A 20880-nucleotide genomic window follows, 5' to 3' on the forward strand; every position below is an offset into this window, starting at 1 on the left:
CGTGCAACAGCTTTGGTCACGGATCACGAGTCTCGTGTGTATCGCTACTAGCCCGGATACATAAAGCCTGTCCTTTTGTTCGTTTAGATGCAGATGAATCAGGGTTGTAATGACGGCCTAACTTCCCCCGTCCAACAATAAATCCGTTACGAATCAGTGAAACACCGTTGATTAACGATAATCCATTCGATTCCATTCGATTATTCTCTATAACTTCGAGAAACGTTACTCGAAGCGATACTCTCTATCGAGTTTGTACCAATGTTTCTTCTTCTTTTCTTCATCGTTTAACAGCGAATAATAATCAATTCGATACCATCGGTGAATTTCTTCTTTTATTCGACGTTATTCCACGAAAAATAAGAATCTTCTATTTTCTTCGTTTGGTAACGAATAAAGAATATACGCGAATAAAGAAATCGAGTTTAAATAGAGATTCTTTACTCGATTCTTCAAATATCACGATGCATAGTAATATCCGTTCTATTGCGAAAACAAGTCAAATTTTGCATAAATATTCGCAATCCGGTTGCATACATAATCTATCTCGATAAAATATAATATTAATTTTGTCAAAAATATTTTTTTCTACTTTCGGTGAATCAAAAAAAAAAAAAAAAAAAAAAAGAAATGTGAAATCCGTCACTTTGACGAATGAGATATAGTTTTAACATTCTTTCCATTCCGCGAAATGTAAAATTCTACGAGTCGAAATAAAAAATAAAAATCATCCATTCCCGTTTCCAATCAAATTACAATTATGCAATAATTCGTAACACGAAATTTCTTCTTCGCGCTATCCGATTTATATTTATATTTATATGAACCGTATAATTGTATCGAGCTTGATGAAAAATAAAAATTTCTCATTCAATTTTCCCCTCATTTAATATAACGGGGCATTAATTAATAGCGAATAATAACCAAATTACTTCATCACTTGACTCAACGAACCGTCTTTATTTGCGGATGATATATTCCATAAAAATAGATAGGGAGGAAGAGAGAGAAAGCGAGAGGGAAAGAGCCGGCATTGAATAAACAAACGAGCTGAAAATACGCGACACGTTGATGCGGTAAAAAGTAATTTCGCGCGGGTGAAAAATATCCAGAGGTGGACGGAACAGCGGCAATTGAGACAGGGAGAACAGGGATGAGGAGGAGAGACTGTTGAAAAACTATGATTGCTATGAATGCAAAATTTCTCCCCGGCAAATTTCGATGCACGGGGATGTATCCTCCTTGTTACTCCCTTGTCTTCTTGTTTCGAATTTTCCCTCAAGATTCTCTCTCTCTCTCTCTCTTTCTCTCTCCTCCTCCTCCCCCTTTCTTTCACTCCATCGTTCCTCGCCCTCCACGGTTAAACCAAACAACCCCTTATTGCAATATTACCTGTTACGTGGCGCGCCACACAGGCCCGAAATGTTTACGAATCCGTCGAGGATCCTGTTTTCCGCGCGCATACTCGCGGCGTAGTTTGCACAGAAGCGACGAGACGAAGCGCGCACACTCCACACAGAACGAGATAATGATGCGGCGTAACCGACGCATAAGCTGGATTGCTCGTAATTCCGCGACGTAGCACTGCATTCGCTTGTGTTTGCCAATTACGTTTCCACCCTATCCGGAGGAAATTATCGCGCCAGACCGACGGCTACCTTTTTCCCCTCCCTTTTATAGGGAGGCCTCGGTTCGATCGGCGCGAGCCATCAGATGGATCGAAATGAATGGACATTGAATTGGACGAGACGGATTGATTTTGAACCCCAGACCGGGGATTCGAGAAGGTTGTTCTCGAAATGAACGATTGCGCGCGAGGAGACGTCTTCTTATAAATTTTATTCGAGCCGGTAGGTTCGCTTAGTGTTGGTTTAGAAAAACTCGTTAACGAGAAACGAGAGCTTGAATTTTTCGAACGAATGAAAACTTGAAAAATGAAAACTTCATCAACGGTCTACTCTCTGTCTACGGTCTATCTGTTTCTGCCGTTTCGAATTCTCTTCCCAATTTTCCGCGATATGTCGCGCGAACGTGTGCAAAAGAAATTGAAAAGTTCCATTTTAAATTATGTTTTGAAAGAGGGATGGAGCGCTACGCGATATAGAGAATAATTCTTGTTCTTATTCGTATCGTGTATTTTCACTCGTATGGATGAAAGTTTTCTAAATTTTCTTGCTCTTTTTCACGAACGACGAGCGTTTTTTTTGGACGAATTTTTCGAACAAGAAATAAATCGTGCGTTCCTATTTTCATTTCTTGTTTTTCATTCGAGTCGCGCAGATTGATAGAAATTCGAGTTGACAGCGATTAAACCAAAGATGATTCGGAGATAAACGCAGACAGTTACGAGGTCGAAACTAGGAATGCCAGATCTCAGTATCAACTCGGGATATATCTTTGTACATACATGTCCGTGTGTTCGTATTCATGTCTGTCGTATCACGTCGACGAGGTAATGAACTTTGTAATTAACGAGATGGACTGCGAGAATCACGCTTGTATCCCTTCATGCGGGTATTCGAGACTTGGGTTGAAATCATACGACTAAAATCATCATTTGAACACGACGAATATATGTATATTATCCTACGTATTAAATAGAAATTTCTATTTCTTACACGATAGAAGAATATAACAATATAAAATCTGTTCCAATATTTCTTATTCGATTCTCATTTTCCTTCAAATTATTATATATATATAATTTGTTAAACACGAACAATCATCCTCGGAATCGAAAATAAAAAGTGCCGAGGAATGATTCTTCGTCATTCATCGAAATTGCGACTTTTATAAAATCCAAATTTTTAACTAATTTTTCTTGTTAATCGGATTTATTTTAACGAATAAAAACTTTTTACCCACATTTCTTGCATTTTCCCTTTTCCCTTTTAATATAATAATAAAAAAAAAATGTTAAAACTTTCTTCGTCACGAAACGATAAAATAAAAATCTGCGCGGAGTAAATTTGTTATCCATCCGGTACAATGTATTTTTCATTAGAATCGTCTCATTCGAAAACCCTTGATTTGATCGTTATTCCAGCAATTTCTATCGTTGCGCGTTTTAACGACGCGCTTATTTGTGCTCCCAAAAGATGGGGCTCGTTTGTCGAAATCAATAATACAAAATTTACTCGTGGACGCGCACCGCGCGGAATATTAAATTTTCTTTTCGAGGCTGATCCCGAAGCTGGATAGAATCATTTGTCACGGATTCGCCTATATCTCATCCCGAAATATTTACGTCACCGGGTTTCGGAATCCGCAACACCCTTGGGATCCCTCCTCTTCTCCTTCGAGACGTGGTTAAACACCGCGTTTCAACGCGGCATGAATTGTAACTCATCCGGGAAATGAAACGATTGAATAAACCACGGGTTGTGGATGAGCCGGGGCGGTCGAGGAATTATGCATTCGATTTCGAAAACGAGAACGATCGCGAAATTTTTTTAAATAAATCGTCCCAACTTTTCTGCTTATCCCCGAGACGAAACGAGACGAAGGGAAAAACGGACTTCGTTTCTTTTCTGCTTATTACCGAGGCCCACTTTTCCTTAAAAAGTGCTCTCTCGACCAAGAGTTCTGTTGACTTATCAAGAGTTTCGTTGCGTCTGAAAGCATAATGCCTCTGCAAACTTTCCACCGGGTGTATCGTTCCTTCAATTGCACATAGTGTTTCATAATCTCCGGTACAATCGACAGATTGCGAAGGTGGTAAAGAGAAGTTGAAAAATTCCACGATTACGAACCGTCCCACCCCCCTTTCTCTCTCAACCTGCCACGACCCACAACTTTTCTCAACTTTGATTCATGATGTCGCATTAAGTCGATCGTTTCCACGATTCCACGAAACGACAAGAGCAGAGAGTTGGTCGGAGGAAAAACAGGCTCTTGAAACTCGCGCTACTAGCCGACGGTGCTTTTGACAGGGGAAATTTCTTAGCGTGATCCGTGCCAACAGAGATTCGTCCTTCGATTTCCATATCCGTCTGCCCTCGCGGCGATATTTGCGCCCGTTGTTCGAAATTTCGCGAGTTCGTCGGAGAGGCTGATATCGCGAATCTGCGCGAAGCCTTCGGGGGATCGTCGTTAAAAATTGGCAAATCTCCTGATACGAAGTGCCGATACTTGCATTCTCTCTCTTCTCTCGCTCTCTCTCGTTAAGAGTTGGTTAAGAGGCGATTTAAAACTGATCATCTTGCGTCTTGACGATTTATGACGATTTATGACGTTGAATATTTATCGAAATATCCCGAAATTCTAAGAAAAATAAGAAAAAAGACGAGAGAAATTATTATCTCATTATTAATCGTATCTCTATTCCGCGAAATCGAGAGGTTTTCCTCGAGAATGGCGAAACGATCTCGTAACGTTTTATTGAAATCCTTACATCCACCACCAAGATCCAGCTTCTTCCTCGAACGTGAAGGAATTTCTTCTTCCTCGCGCTCGTAAATATCGGTAGAATATATTTGTTGGCGAAAATATCGAGGAACGTTGGGGAGAAAGCGTCCCCGATCAAATAAAATATGACACCGATGGTTGGTGTCGGGAGACAAAACGAGCCACTGTGCACTTGTACACAATGGCAGATGCCAGTGATCGCGATTGTATCGAAGAATAGAAAGAATAATAAATAGAGCGGAATAATATTCGGCGAACGTGTAACGATGATTCATCCAAAAAATGTACGAACGGCTCGGGTCCATGGATCGGGGAGATGGGCGTGGCATTCGGATCCTTTTCCGCGGGTTGGAGCGTGCTCGACACGCGAAACGAAAAACGATCGATTGATAATAGTTAATTGCAAATCGGTGGCATGCGAATGCACGTCGAACCGGCTGACGGTCGGGTTGCGCGCTTACAGGATCGCGTGTTAAGTCGCGCGCACGAGAGGTAAGCTGCTTAGTTGAGCGGCTGACAAATTTATACGAGTTAGCACGATCGTTGCACTCCTATATCTACGTACGGGTATGGTTTCCTTTGGAATTTCTCCGTGTTAACGCGCGGGTTAACATCGTAAACGAGTTCTCTCGTTCTTTCGTTACGAATTCGTTCCGTTGATGAGCAATTGACGACGAATTTGATCGAGGGAGGACAGACAGTTTCGAAGATTCCAAGTCGAGTCGAGGACGCGAATAGCGCCGTTATATTTTGATTTCACGAAAGAAAAGGAAAAGAAAAGGAGCACGACCTTTCGGAAGTTCACGGCGTTTCAATCGATAACGGGCTAACGTTTAATTTAACCATCAAGGATTGGAAAGGATTGTTCGTTTTTGGTTATTGTTTCCAACGATATCGATCATCGATTCGCGTGGTTGATTCAGTTCGACAGTCGATGCCAATTGCCGCGAGCAATTCGGAACAATTGAATTTATACCAACGTGAGAAACAATTCTAAACTTTCTAATCGAACAGCGCTATCTACTCCGCGAATTTCTCGCACGGCGCGAGATCGTTAACAATCCGGGGAATAAATCCGACGACCAATATAAACGGGCTCGTTTTCCTCTTAACGTCGAATCGCTACTTTCGTAGCGCCAATACTCGCCGCCTCTTTACGTATTATTGGCCACGCTAAATTTTCATCTCACCAGAGTTTAACCTATATCCCCGCATACCTCGATTCGTCGTCGTTGATTGTAAATTTGTTTCAGTAGATTCAGTCGATTTCGACGACGGTTCCAAGCATTCTATATCCGTTACCGGCGCGCATTCTCGCTCGTGCGTTCTGTAAACGTCGGGTACTGCGAGTTCTGGCCTTGGCCTAGTTACATGAAAAAAAAAAAAAAAAAAGAAACTCGAGCAGGAAGAGAAGAATAACGGAGAAGGGAAACAAATAAGTCGGAACGAGATCTCGCCTCTGCAATTAACGACAGCTACGTAGATTCGCGCGCGATCGTGTACGAATCTCCGTACCAATTCGACGAGAAGGAGACGAAGAACGAAGCTGTGTGAAACGAGGAACAATTAGGGAAGCGATACATCTTGGTTGAGAGACGATATCTCGTTGATTTATGTAATTACGTAATGGCGATTTAATCGTTCGATAGATACGATTATACGGAAGAGGAAAGTGCTCTGAAAGGGTGCGAAGAAACGAGGAGAAATAAAAAGAAAGTCTGTGCGAACATCGACTCGAACTTAAGACGAAGCGATGGTTAATAGCCTGTTATCGATAACAGCGTTATAATTAATTATAGATCAAGTGGAAGAGAGAGAAAACAACGAGGAATCGGTAAATAAGAGAATTTTCGATGATGCTATCCGCCGATAATTGCTATCCTCTCTTTAATCAAAATTTCCTTCCACGAATTCCAATACCAGGAGGATCTTGGATTCCTTGGAAGGAAAGGAATGGAAACGAAAAGCAGAGAACGCGAGCAAAAATTTGACGCGCGCGCGTTGCACTGTCGATACGTCCATTGGACGCGAAAACAAACGGCACGTTCGAGCACAGATGGACATATCTGTGATCAACGGCAAACGTTCGAGCTGCCATTCTGGTCGCATCCCGCGTACGATACGTTTTTTTTTTTCTTCCACTTCTTCTCTTCCTTCTTCCTCACTATTCCTACTTCTTTTTCCCTTCTTTCCTTTTTCTTCTTTTCTACTTTGCCCCCTTTTCACGTGTAACACGTCCGTTCGAAACAGAGTCGCATTGAACGAGAGCGTAGGCGTTTATCGCAGCTGGCAATATTTCAAGAGTGCACTGTTGAGGCAAATGCAGCGAGTAGGCCAAGTGAGGCCGGGGATTCATTTGAACTCGCTTCTTCGTCACATTTAAACAATACCCCGGCCACTCGATTGTCACAGACATCTTTCGCGCCGACTCGTCAAGGTTGTCGACGATGTTTCGAGCAAACAAACTTTTCTACCCTGCGCGCCACCGACTCCACCAACTGGACGCGAAAACAATAATTCACCCTGTAAATAAACGAGCCCCGTTCTTGCTCCCAGATATTTACCAGAAGCAAGCACCTGTACACCTTTGCCGGGCCAATCTCGCGGTCTCGCGTATCACTCGCGTCAAGTTTGAGAGAATTTTCTTCCAAATTGTTGGCAAACGTTATCGATCGACCCGTTCGAGAAAGATTCATCGACGAGCCTTTCGCCAGATTAAGCCCCCCTCTATCTTTCGACTTTCCGTGTTTACCACGCTATTCGTATCGTTGAACGATCGATGGAATCTGCACAAAGGAGACAAGTCCTTGATCGAGAATTTTGATAACGAGACCTTCGAAGAACCGATAGGATCATCGAGCGCGGGGAGTAACGCGCTCCAACAATGGATAAACTTGAAATTACCGATGCCGGATTAAAAATAAAAGAGATTGTCATACGAGCGTGTATGACAGGCGTGTGTCTCGACACGAGGGAAATTCTCGGCCGTCTTCCGAATCTTTTGTTTCGAAGACCGGTTTGACGTAATTGAACGAGCACCCGGGGTTAAAATATTTCATCGTGGATGGCAAGTAGGTCAAACAACGCAAAAGTAAGCTGTTACATTCAACGAGCTACTCAAACCGGAGGGGGAATCAATTAGGACGCGAATGAAAAAGTTTGTAATTATTTCGGGATCGTTAAAGTGAACAATGAAAAAGATCGTAGCTCGAAAGGATATGTACAAATAATTTGTATATATTGAGAGATATTACAGGGATATTATTTCCATCAAGAAAGATATTAGATCAAGGTTGATATTGTCGTACGAAATGTCGTTCTTAATTCAATAATAGGACAATAATATCGCAATTAAATTCTGTCTTATCGTTAATTTCGAGGATTAGCAAAAATTTAAAGAAATCTTATTTCAGTATAATTCGTATACGTCAATCGTGATACTTTGTTACTCGACCATTGTCGCATCGACGTTTATATTAATTTATAATTTAAATTGCACAAAGCAGGGAGGACCAAGGCAGGCCCAGTGGATGGGAATGAATCGAAAAGCCACTCCCGTGGCATGAATGGAACAGCTAATATCAAAGCATCGAATGGAGAATGTGTGCATTACCTAACGTGCATCCGGGCTTGCATGCACTTAGACCGAGGGTTGCTGGAATATTCGTAAATAAATGATTGGGTCGGCTTACAACTGGCTTCGATTCACTGTCGTCATCTTTCCATGACCGTTTCCTAACCTAGACACGTTTGCGCGATCTTTAAAATCTTTCCTCGCTCCTTATTCCATATATTATTATAATATCAAAATCTTGCTTTTATATCAGTAACTAGGCTAGTGGCTTTTTGTTACAACTTTACAAGTCGAGGACCTCCCATTCACGTTGCTTTAACTTGCTATATCTTGTTTCCTCGAACTTAATAAATTGTTCATAACTTAACTTAATAAATCTTAATCGACTTTGCATGTAAACTTTTGCGTTTGTTTTAATCCCTAAAATCGATCCACCAAAGATTTCTCACAAATATGTCAGTCAACGTTTCTGTATGTTCACGCGTACGTAATTGAAAAGATATTTATTTACAATTTTCGACAAAGGAAAAAAAATCACTCGCATTTCTTAAACTAACCTTAATGGAACACTTTGAGAGATTCTCTATTAGAGTGAATTAGGCCATTGTTCGTTACAATCGAAAGTTTTATCGATCGATATTGTTGGTCAATATATATATATATATATATATATATATGATTTTGCCGTATAACATACCGCACGTTTCGCTATTTTGCAATTATTCTTTTATCGAGATACGTGGTTTTTGAAAACGAGCAACTAGCACATCCGTGGAACGAGCAACAATAAAAATAGTTATCGAGCGGATTGCGGTTTTTATTGGCTCCCCAAGCAAATCGCAAACACAAAGAGTAAAAGTGGAGCGTCCAATCGAAACTTTTACCCGTACGTTGGATAATATTGCGGTCTATAATTGACAACTTCTGCGCCAGAATGAACGGACAGCGGTCGCATCCGTTTACGAAGCAATAAATATCACGGTCGGCAACCGGTAGGATATTATAAATAATATTTAACCGTAACGGAAAACACAATTCGTGGACGTTAATGCGGATTAAATCCTCGTTAACATTGAAATTCTAGTCGCGATGCAATTCGGCTTAGCCACATCTTTTGCAATTTCATCGATCAATCTTCCTATCCGTTATCGATAATATTGTTTTCGGGAATCTAAAAAAGAAATCATCTTTCTTACAATTACCATCGGTAATTTTTTTATTTACAACAATTTCAGAGGAATCGCAAGATCGTAGCATTGGATCGATAGCATTTGTCGATTGATATTACTTAATATTGATTCACCGCTTCTAATTACCATATCACGGACTCTGCGACAATTAGTTGGAATTAAAACACAACTAATTGCGAAGAAGAAGGGTAAAAAAAAAAAAAATCGATACTATTCGGATAAAAAGTCGGAATGAAACGGGGCAAGTTAAGAGAAGAGGCGATCGAGCGAGGCAAGGAGAAATTAAAAGACGTGGAAATGGACTGGTGAATCGAACTCCAGAGACTGGTAAATTTTCCCCGACTCGACCTCTCCCTCGCCAAGGATAAGAATGAGAAAAAGAAATCGGATCTTGTAACTTTTTTCCGCGATCGTTCGTTCGACTCGTTCGACTCCAGATATCTGAAGAAAAGAACAGTTAGAAAAAAGTCAAAGGATGTTTCGACATTGAATCCGATTACGATTTCCGTTTCGACAGGATGTCTTGCCCAGCCATCATAACAAAGTTTACGAAGACGAAATATCGAGCGTTATTCAGATTCGAGAGAGGTAATCGAGATTCCGGTTACATTATCGAAATAATTTTATTCACCCTCGGGACTGTTTTGCTTCGCGAAATTATATCTTCTCCCTTTCTTTCTCTTTCTTCTCTGGTAACCGTGTCTCGACAAAAATCGACCATCGTAAACCGATAGAGCCGCAATTACACAACTTTTATTTCCGACCCAGTTTGCCTTGCCCATAGAAAATCACTCGGCCCAACTTTTCTCATATAGAATATGCGATAAAGGACAACAGTCTCGGTTGAATTCTCCCAAATCTTATCGGAGTAGTTCCCTTTCTTCGAGCAAGCTTCGAGAGTCGAGGGTTGATTTATCTCCCCGATGGTCGAAAACTAGGTCGATCGTGGGCCCGGGCATCGATTTTTCGAGGAATACCGGCACACCACCTTTCCGTGAAAAACCTTATCGATTCCAAGCATAGACGATTGAACGTTCGGGAAAGTAATCTGGTTTACTACTCGCGGAGGACTCGGTTAACCTCGTGAATCATTGACATTTCCTCAAAACATTGTTTATCATGGTGATAGAATTGCAAAAGCGACGAGGGAGGGGCGCGCAAGGATAGAAAACACGAGCGTTCGATACTGATTAATTCAATCGGATTCGCCATCAGACTTTCAGAGGCACGATTCCTATTTTCCATCTCGAAATCTAATCAACGAGAAACCGTTGACGTGGTTACGTGGACAAACGCATAAATTATTGTATCCTTCGATCGAGCCCTAAATTCTAAGTCGATCCGATTTATTTTATGTCGCACGAGGATAACAATTTACGGAATTACCCATCACCGTCGAAACGAACAAATAACAAGCGAACGAAGCGTCTCGATCGGTTAACACCCCGACAACATTCTTTTCGCTACCAACTACTATCTTCTATTATCAATCCAAAGTAATTTCGAATCGAACGTACTTACCGGGATTTATTACGGTTGTTATTACGATTATGGATGTTGTTGTCGAAAGAACAGAAATCGCGTGCAACTTTCAACTTTTCCGATCGAATCAATTTTTCTTCCCCGTCTCCTTCCCCTTCTTCTTTCTCTCTTTCTCTCTCTTTTCTTTATTCATCCCTTTTCCTTCTTGTCCCCCACGCGTCATCGTCTTATCGTGTACATACGTGATGGATGCTGTCCCTCGTGTGTGTGTGTATGTGTGTCCGTGTGCACACGTACGTGTGTACGTGTCTACGTATCTATTATACGGAAACGGGGTTGAGGGCATGGATAAACGATTCTTTTTTGTCATAGCTGCCACTTCTCGTGCGCGGAGCGGACCTGACTGCATCGGTGCATCCCGAACCGATCGAGGAGGCTTGATGAAAGGGAGATAGATCAGAACTGCAGCGGCTCAATTCGAAGAAGGTGACAATGAGGCCGTGCATCAAAATCTCGCGAGGGTGAACAGCCTCCTTCTCTCCCTCTCTCTCTCTCTCTCTTTCTCTCTCTCCCTGCCTCGTACGTATGAATCCATTCCACCAATATCCTTTTCTTTTTTTTTTCCCCCCCCTCTTTTTTTCCATCGTTGCTCTCGTTAAAACCTCGTTAATTTTTAACAAACCGATCCCATCCCCTCGAATCGTTGGTATCATTCGATTATACGTCAAATTTCCGCTCCGAAAGTCGCGCAACACGACCCTCTGCGACACCCACCTCGGAGAGAATCGAGAACGATTGCGCGACTTTTGGAACGTCCGGTTCAGTTTGATGCTTTGTTATGAATAAATACATCGATCAAAGGCATATGACGTGGCAAAGTACGACGAGGACACAGAATCATGCATCGCGTAGAAACGCCTCGATTGCTAAACTTTCGCAACGAAGATACTCCCGTTTCTTTCCGCTGCGTTTCCTTTCCGCGAATCAAATTACAACAAAATCGTATATCGCGTACAACGCGTAAAGTTTAGCAACGCGGCGATCGTGTATACAAAAGTTTTGTCAATCATCGTGAAACGAGATATACGTACGCATAGAGAAAATATAAAGATACATAGATAAATATAGATAGATAGATAGATAGATAGATAAATACATAGATAGATAGAGAGATAGAAAAAAAAGAGATAGAGACATGCGACTCACCAATGCCTGGGCGGCGCTCTGGTGCTGCAAGCAAGAAACACCCAGTTACAATCACAGTAACGACAATCGAGTAATTGTAGTATTGTTCGATGATTCGTGATAATCGCAAGCGGCGCACAGTCACACGAGAAATGCAGTGCTCGCGAAAGCGGGGTTCACATCGAGTTGTGCACAGAGAGATTACGGCCAGTCGTAAACCCAGTCGAAGGTCGCGTGTGGCTCGATTAGCGAACAAAAAGAAATGGTGGGAAAGAAGTAGCGATGGAAAAATTAGAAAGAGACGAGAAGAAGAGAGATGTGAAAGAAGAGGAAAAAAGAAGAAGAAGAAGAGAAGCGGGGAAAAAGAAAAATAAGAAAAGAGCGGGGAAAAAGAAGCGAAATCCTTGAAACTTACTTACTACAATCGTGCAAATAATTGCGACCTTCGATCGATACGACGGCATCTCGTTTCCCGAATGCAGTTTGTTTCATTTTTTTTTTTTTCTCTCTCTTGTTCGCGACATCTCGCAAGCTTGCAGAGGAAAAGCAGGGGAGAGGCTCTCGTCGCGAACGACAACAAGTGCTTGATTCTGTTAATAATTATGAGGCACGATGATTGGTGTTTCTGAGATGTTTGACGCGGATCGATACGATAATTTTGATGCTGAATTTCGTTTTCGAAAGTCGGCAAGGATTAATTAAAGCGAATCACCCGCGTGTCACGATTCTCATTTTCGTTGGCGTGTTTGCGTGGCAGCATGTTTCGCATCGTTCTAACGACCTATCTCGCACGGCTGAGTTCTGACTTTGCCATCGTTGGAAAAATTCGTCGAAATTCCCCATTAATCGAGGCAATGAACTTTCTCCTTTGAATCGCGAATACACGAGAATTTGAAATTGCTCGAATTTGTTTGAGCTTGTAGGTAGTCTAGGAATGAGCAACTTGATCGTGTACAATTCCACACGTTTCTTCGAGACGAAGGGAAAACGTTTTATCTATCTGTATTTATTGTTTATTTAGTCACGTTAAATAATCATAATCAAGCGAATGGGACGGATGAGAAAGGGCAGATACAAAAATCGAGGTATCTAGGGGAGGAAGAGAAATATGCTTTAAAGAATGATTCGGGAGAAAAATATCGTCACGATGGATACGGATCGATACGGAGTTTGGAAAAAAATTCTCGACGACGACTGCACGAAATCTATAATAAATTTCGAAACGAAATAACTAAATTCGTAAAAAAAATAAATTATTTCAAAGCGATACGATTCTCGAGAAGAATCGAGTCCAACGAAAAAACGAAATATCGAAGGAAAACAAAACAAAACAAAAAAAAAAAAAAAAGAAAAAGAAAAAATACACGATAAATTTCAGATACGGTTAAATGTTTCGACCGTAACGAATAGATTACATTCATAGAGGCGAGAAGATTCCGCCTGGAGCACAAGTTTTCCCGCTCGCAAAGTTTTCGTGCTTCTTCTCCGTTCCTGGACGGGGAGGGTACGGAAGAATTCCTTAATTGCGTGTTTCCTCGCGGAAGAGACGAGACGAGACTCATAAAGAAATCTAGAGCGCATACCATTTGCGGAGTACGTGACGTACCATCAGAGGCGATCATTTTTTGCGCAAAGTCAAAGTTTTAGTTACGTCCGAGTTACAGCGACAAAAGCCTAACGAAACCAACTATTCTCGATCATGCGCGTCTAACTTTCTTTCGCGAGTGTATCCCACGTACGTATCCCAGACGAAATCGGTCCTAACTATGACGATGCACGAAATTTAATTAGGAAAAGTTACACGAGCATTCCCGTCCACGCGTTCCTATTATTCCAACCAGAGTTGAGTACAAGCAGAGTATAGCGATGTACGCGCGCGTATCGAGATCGAACGAAATACCATTCTCGCCGTTGAAAACGTCTGTTCGACTCGGATTCCCAAATGACGACTTCGAGTGGCTAAGATTCCACGGACAATCGAATTATCAAAAGATATATTAATTCCCGATGATTCTTTTTTCAACAAAGCTCAGACAGACTAATAGCCGGAAAGTTGACCTGGATTTTCTTCCTCGTTCCACAATCGATGCAACGGGTCGCAAGTTTCTCGTCTAATATCGTAATAATTTCGAGCGTAATAAATCAAAAAGTAAATCGACGATCTTTGCTCGATTCACGAATTTTATCCGCTCGATCCGGTCGCACGATACGAGAATACGATTTCGTCGCGGCCATCGCAATTTTTATTCGCATCGCGCGACCTTTGACGTTTTATCGAAAATCAAATCGAAGAGAAGTCTAAAACTAGAACCGACGATTTACTTTTCCCGGTGAAGAAAGAGAGGCGAATGTGCACGAATATTTTTCTTTTCTGCTCAGTCTCCTCTTCTCAACCTCCTCCTTCTCCTCCCTACCCCACTCTTCTCCTTTCCTTTTTCTTCGTTTCCTTTTTATAGAAACGCGAGAATTCGGCTAGCACATTCAGGGTCAATTATCGCAAAGATGGTATTGATCTATTGTTGTGCGCTTATTCGCGCGGAGATCGTTTCCCCAAATGGAGAATGGAACGGGAAACTGAAAAATACATTCTCGTTTTTGGAAAGCGAGGAAATGTCATTGGTCAAGGTAACGGGACGAATTTCCACCCGCGAATCGATATTTCAACAAAAGAATCTCGGCCGCGCATTAACAGACGAAAATACTTTTTTTTTTTTTTAATCCCAAAGAAAAAACAAGCGACGATGAGTCGAAACAATTTTTTCCTCCTTTTCCTTGTTTCTGGCAATCTAATTGTCCGAATAACAATCTAACGGAATAATCGCGTTCCGATACAACGATCTTCGAATCTTCTTTCTTCTTTGAACATCGAATATTATTTATTTCGAAAGAGGCAGCGAACGATCGCTAAAAATCAGATTGTTTCTCTTTATTACACAATTACACAATTATGTTGATTATTGTAATTATCGTAATTGTACATCGTGAAGAGCAAGACAAACCATAATTTCTAGGGCATTACTTTGCGAAAGTAAAATCTAATCAAAAGTTACGCTTAATTCCGACCGAAATTCCCTAATTGGAGAATAAATGAAAGTTTTAGCTGTTGTGGATAAAGAATCGTATGTGTATATACATATATATCACGATCGTAAACGTTAATCCCTCGTGTCAAAGAGGGATTTCTTTATACGGAACTTTTTTTTCTTCGGTAGGAAAACCCGGTTGCTCGATGGACACGTTCGCGTTAATGGGAAAGAAAAATTAAGCCAAGGGAAAACGAACGATACCGATGTGTAGCGTAGACGAAACGAACGAACGAGAGATGAAAGGTAGCGAGATATAACGCACACAACTATACACGCTCGCGTGATTGATCCCAGACTCATTTATCTCGAGAAAAATTATCTTTCTTTGTCCGAGACAATCACAATTTTCTAAAAGTATCCAGATACATCTTCCGTACACTTTGAAACCTTACTACGATTCCGTATTATCGGCCGAAACTTTTTTTTTTTTTTTTTTTTACTTCCTCTCCAATTCCTCTTCGTAGGAAAAAAAAAAAGAAAAAAAAAACTTCGAAAACGTTCGATAACGTTTGAAGATATTCTTTTTTCCTTGTCAAAATTTCATCTGTCATTTCTCGAAACGTTACCTCGTGGACACACGAGATACAATCGACTAATCGTGTCCACGAATCATCGTCCACAATATCGCGAGCAAATCCAAGCGAAACCGCTTTTCCCGGATTTCCATATTACTGAAATCTTTGTCCCTTTTCAAGGATCCCGACTCGATCCTCGACAAGGTACACGCAGCTACGCGTCGACACCTCGTGTCTCGAGAACCCTCTTCAACTCGTGTTCGTTCGTTCCACACGGGCGTTCACGAACCCCGGATCGAAAGCGGAACAACACGGTTTCGCGTCCCGTGAAACGAAGAGAGGCGCGTGCTATCCGCGATTCGTCGTTCGTCGAGATTCGAGCAAATTTTTCTTACGATCGAACGATCTTGATAAATTGAAAAGCATCACGCGTTAAAAACCTCGAGATACTATCGACGAACGGTTTGTTTAAACGGTCGCGTGGATTCGCGTGTTTCCAAGAAATAAAACATTGTCACCCCGGGCAACGAGAGGCGAGACCGACGATTAATTATATTATTAGCATCGACCCCCGTTTACCGGTTACTCTCTCGAAACACTTTAGGTCCGTAAGGGTCCTATCGGATTTTGTCAGGCAGATTTGCCGGCAACTCGAGCGTGCGTTTCATCAGCGTATACGTACGTATACGTTTTATATAACGTGAAGAGTGGAGGAAGAGTAGAGAGAGCGTCACGAGCACACGAGCTCGGCCGTCGGTGGTTGTTATATCGTCGTGGCGAGGTTAAGCGTGGAAGGGCCTCTGTCGAATCGATTCGACGATGGGTGGAGGGCCTCCTCTGCACACTGCAATGCCGTAACTTGCCCGAGAACCAAGATTTTCACCAACTATCGGATAAAGATGGAAATAGCACATAAAGCGGGGAAAAAGATGACGAGAAAAGGGACGAATCGGGGCGAACACCCTCCTCTTTTTTTTACGGTCTTATCGAATCTTTATCGTCGTTTGTCCAATCGTTTTTCGCGGCGATGGCAATTTTTAACTCTTCGCGACACTTCTATCTTCTTCGCAACAATACTCGACCATTCGTGTATTAATCGATTAGTCATTTAATCTTTGATGATCGGTTCGAACATCGGTTCCTTCATTTCTCGTTTCTTCGTTCGATCGTAATCGTATCGATCGTAATCACGTTTCGCTACGACGATCCCGAACAAATAATGAATTTATATGAAATTTTCCAAGAGTGCGGATACCATAAGAGACGCGTGAAAATTTCCATAAGAAAATTAAATCCAAACCGTTGGCGATGGACCGCACGAATTCCAATCGGCAGCTTTATCTCCCCATACAATTACGCAGTCATTATCGTGTCGGCCCTCCGTAATTTTCAGTAATCTCTAATCAGTGTCAATAAGGGAATTATATTTCGAACCCCCTCGATATCGCGTTTGAGTGACAGTGGCGTTTTACTATTTCGCGATTATTAAACGAGCCAACAAGAGAGGATAAACACGCGATACGAGCGGTATTTCAACGCGACAAAGACGAGACTTGGAATAATTGGTCGTGAGACGATCACGCTCGAAGATACTTGGTGATATAATTTCCCCGTGAAATCGTGACTGGCTTTTAAAAAAAAAAGAAAAACGAGTCGAGAGAATTTACGATTATATCTCACGACAGGGAATCGCGTTCGTTTTCGCGTACGCGTTATGTTGGTCGTAGTAGATTTGCTTTTTTTTTTCTTTTTTTTTTTTTTCTTTTTATCGGCCACGATCTTTATTAACGCAATTAACGTTGTGACAGTCTCCACGCGCACACACGATCCATCTTCCCGCGTGACAAACAAATTTTAACACACGATCCCTCGAGGCTGTGTAAAAAACGATCATTTATAAAAAAAAAAAAAAAAAAAAAAAGATAAAAAAAAAAAGAAAGAAAAAACGTAATCGCGCGGGACGAAATATATATTATGCAAACGTTTCTCGATATCAACGCGCGACTCGTGGCACGAAATAAACGTTAATAACGGCGACCGATCAACTGTCATTCGCCCTTGGTTTATATAATTTTCACAGTTATCTTCCACGTCCATGGACAATCGGGTCGTGTAAAAAGGACAGGGGGATCCGGTCAGATCAACGCCACTGTCCCAATTCCCGTATCGAAAGAAGTCGATAGACAATGTTGCGCGATCAGCAAAATACAAAGCCCGCGAGTAATCGTGCGAGTATATCGAATATATACTCCTCTCCAGGACCTCGGATCCGATCGATCCGTTTCAGAGGATAGCAACGAGGAAATATCTTTTTCTCCTCTTTCGCAAAATATATGTAATTGGATCGAAACGGATGTATGATTTCGATAAAATAATTTTCTTCGATTCGTGAATCGAAATTTGAACGGATTTTGTCGAAAAATCAAAATTCCATTCTTGGCGAGAGAGTGGATTAATCGGCGAAGGATTCGATTCGATCGATCGATTTATTCGCGTTTACGTCGCGTCGATCGAGCCATAAATTTCATCCACCGTCCGAGTTCGTGTCCAAGCGTTTTTCTTTTTCTTAGGTGCGTGTTTTAACGCGCCTAATCGAGCGTGCAACATCTAGAATAGAAATGGTAATTGGTAAAAGTTTAATTCAAACATTAGCGAGTGTAATTTGTCCATCGAGAATAAAAAGAAAGAGCATAAACGAAACGCGTAATTTATAAAACGCGTGGCGTCGTTTCATCGATCGAGGCGAAAATTTGAACGCTTTCAAAAACGTTTGAAAGCTCGAAAAATTCAATGACGCGAGGATTCGATTCGAAGATAGAGAGAAATTAATTCGACGTTAATCCGACTTCCACTCGTGGATACTTCCACTTCGTATCCGAGGATGCGTTTCTCCAATTTGAAACCGGATACTAAGCGCGGTACTAAGTGTACTAATTAAGCGCGCGGTGTGTCGGATGGAACACGCGCGTAATTGGGCCATCTTTGGCGCATCAGGATTTTTCGCTTCAATTTATTCGTCGAGATCGACCTTGCGCAAAGTGCGGGTATCAAGAGCACGCCATCATCCAAAGTCAAGCATTTTCCATTCGGTCGCGATGAAAATTCTCCTTTCACCTACTTTCCTTCTCGGAACCGGAGATATTCAAGGTTGTCGGCATCGTTTCCTTATTTAAGATACAAGAAGAGTGTCGAGGAGAATGAATCGATGAAACGGAGAGAGAGGTGAACCGTTAGTCGATATTCGGTCGTGTAATATACGTGTAAGAAGCACGACCCGTTTGCAAATTCTGTTCTATCGTATATACCAAAGTAGATATATATATATATATAGTACACATATAGCGTGATGATATCTGACCGATTGTTTAAAGATTAAAAGCAGCGAGAAGACGCGAAGGGAAGAATGGAAGAAGAGAAAACGATAAAGAGGAAGGAGGCTCGATAACGTGGCCAATGTCGCGACCTCGATACTCGATCAGCCTCCCCCCCGATTATCCCCTCCCCCCTGCCCCGATGGAAGGAAAGAAAAGGAAAAAGAACGAGTCGATGAGAGGTCGCAAACGTGGTAAACGTTCGTCAACGAAAGGGACGAAAAAGATCGAAAAGTCGACGAGTAGTCGAGCCGTGCGAGTAGGCAAAGTCACGCAATTTCCATTTCTTCTTTCGAGAAGAAAGAAAATATATGTGATATACGTATAATAACGCGATCGAACTAATCAGGTAGGAATCATAGATCGTGGAAAATCGTAAGAATAATAAGGAAGAAGAAGAAAAAAAAATAGGTAGACAGATAGATAGATAGAGATGAAAAGTTCCCTTTTAAAAAAGAGGGATGTGTACGACGACACGTTTCCGTTTCGGTGTGCGTATAATCCGTTCGCGTATAGAACAGTGTACATACCGAGGGCATCAGCTGATCGGTAGACCTCACCCGGGTCACCCTATTTCTGTGAAGCACTCTCTTGACGAGCTTCTCCATCGGTTGGTTCCACTTCATGAAGCTCACGTAAGCCAAGTAGAATCCGAAGAGTACGAGGGCCTCGTACCAGTGAATATAATTATCGCGGAAGAAATAGATCAGGGTGAGCAGACTGGCGCTATAAAAGGTGCAATCGCGAAACAGGGGCCACCATGTGAGGGAGAGCACGGTACGGGAGAATATAGCGCACATGCCGATCACGAAGAGAATATTGAATACGGCGGAACCGACGATAGTGCCGATACCGACATCGTCGAACGACACGAACACGCCGATTATCGATGTGAAAAGTTCGGGGGCCGAACCACCGGCCGCCATGAAGGTAGCACCCGCAACGTCGTCGGCGATCTCGAGTTTCTCGATGATCACGTCCAAAGACGGCACGAAGAACTCGTCGCAAACGATCGCCAAAGCGACAAACATGTACACAACACCGATTACGTGAAGAATCACGGCACCGCGTCGCCGTTGATGGACGGTGAAGAGATCTTGGGGAAAGAGAGGCGCCTTTTCCTCGGTCATGTTACCGCCGACCTTCTTGTGATGGTGATGATGAATGGTACTGTTGTATCCGTCCTCCGCGCGTAGGTCGGCTTCATTGTTGTTCTCGTTTCCGTTCGATGGAAGCCAAGTACCGTTCACCGAGTGGGCCAAGAGGGGCGTAGTTGTCTTGTTGCCACTCGTTTGCAGAATGATCGGCGCTGGCCTGTGTCCCTCGATCGACGCGGGACCGATCGCTAGGGTCAGCAGGGCCGAGGCCAGTACCGCAACCGCGAATCGCCGCCTCCTCCTCCAACAACATGTACGTCGTTCGCCGCCTGTCACGATCATCGTCGTCGGTCGTGTTGCTGGTGCTGGTATCTTGCACCCTCGAGGACGTTCGCCGTCGTTAGCGAGTCCACCGTCCTCCTCCTCCTTCTCCTCCTTCGTCTTCTTCTTCTCCGTCCTCCTCCTCCTCCTCCTCCACCCCCCCGCCCTCGACCACCTCTCTGGCCTCCGCCGCCGCCTTCTCCACCGCCACCACCACCCCCTCCGCCGGCACCACCTCCACCACCTCCTTCTGCGTGTCGTATCGTGTCGCGGCGCGGAGGGTGTACGCCAGCAGAGGTACCCTACTAAGGCTGGGTCATGTTGAAACACCGAGGAGCTGCTCTCGCATGCTCCTCCACCTTCGATGGTTCCCTCCCCGATCGACCGCTCGAACTATCTTTCGCTTCGCTTTCTTTCTCTTCCGCCCTTTTTTTATATTCCACCTTTTTTTTCTCTCTCTTTTTTTTTTTTAACTATGTTGCTTTAAACTCTCTTCACTCTCGGATCTCTCTTCTTCTCCGCTTCCCTCCCTCTGCTTCTTCTCTTCTCTTCTCTTCTCTTCTCTTCCCCTTTGTCCTCTCTGCAAATCTCTGCTTCCGTTGTATTATTCTTATCGCTACTCTTTTTTACCAGACATATCAGAGAGAGGCAC

General features: G+C 42.7%; 1 protein-coding gene across 5 annotated transcripts in view; it reads right to left on the reverse strand.

Moving 5' to 3' along the window:
- The window catches only part of Nckx30C (solute carrier family 24 member Nckx30C), a 55996-nt gene extending 35644 nt beyond the window's left edge, over positions 1-20352 (reverse strand). For 3 of the 5 annotated variants that reach the window (XM_086912238.1, XM_086912239.1, XM_086912237.1), the window contains exons 1-2: positions 19341-20352; positions 11860-11883 (exon numbers count right to left, since the gene is read on the reverse strand). In XM_086912238.1, coding sequence (XP_086768364.1) covers positions 11860-11883; positions 19341-20249 — 933 coding nt within the window. In that variant the 5' untranslated portion in view covers positions 20250-20352. The remainder of the gene's footprint in view (positions 1-11859; positions 11884-19340) is intronic. The other 2 variants (XM_086912241.1, XM_086912240.1) reach the window with 1 other exon arrangement.
- Positions 20353-20880: the final 528 nt, after the last annotated feature.

The sequence above is a fragment of the Apis florea genome, unplaced genomic scaffold, assembly GCF_048593485.1.
Source record: "Apis florea isolate Af1SG1 unplaced genomic scaffold, ASM4859348v1 contig_3370_pilon, whole genome shotgun sequence".
In the NCBI taxonomy this organism is placed as follows: Eukaryota; Metazoa; Arthropoda; class Insecta; order Hymenoptera; family Apidae; genus Apis; species Apis florea.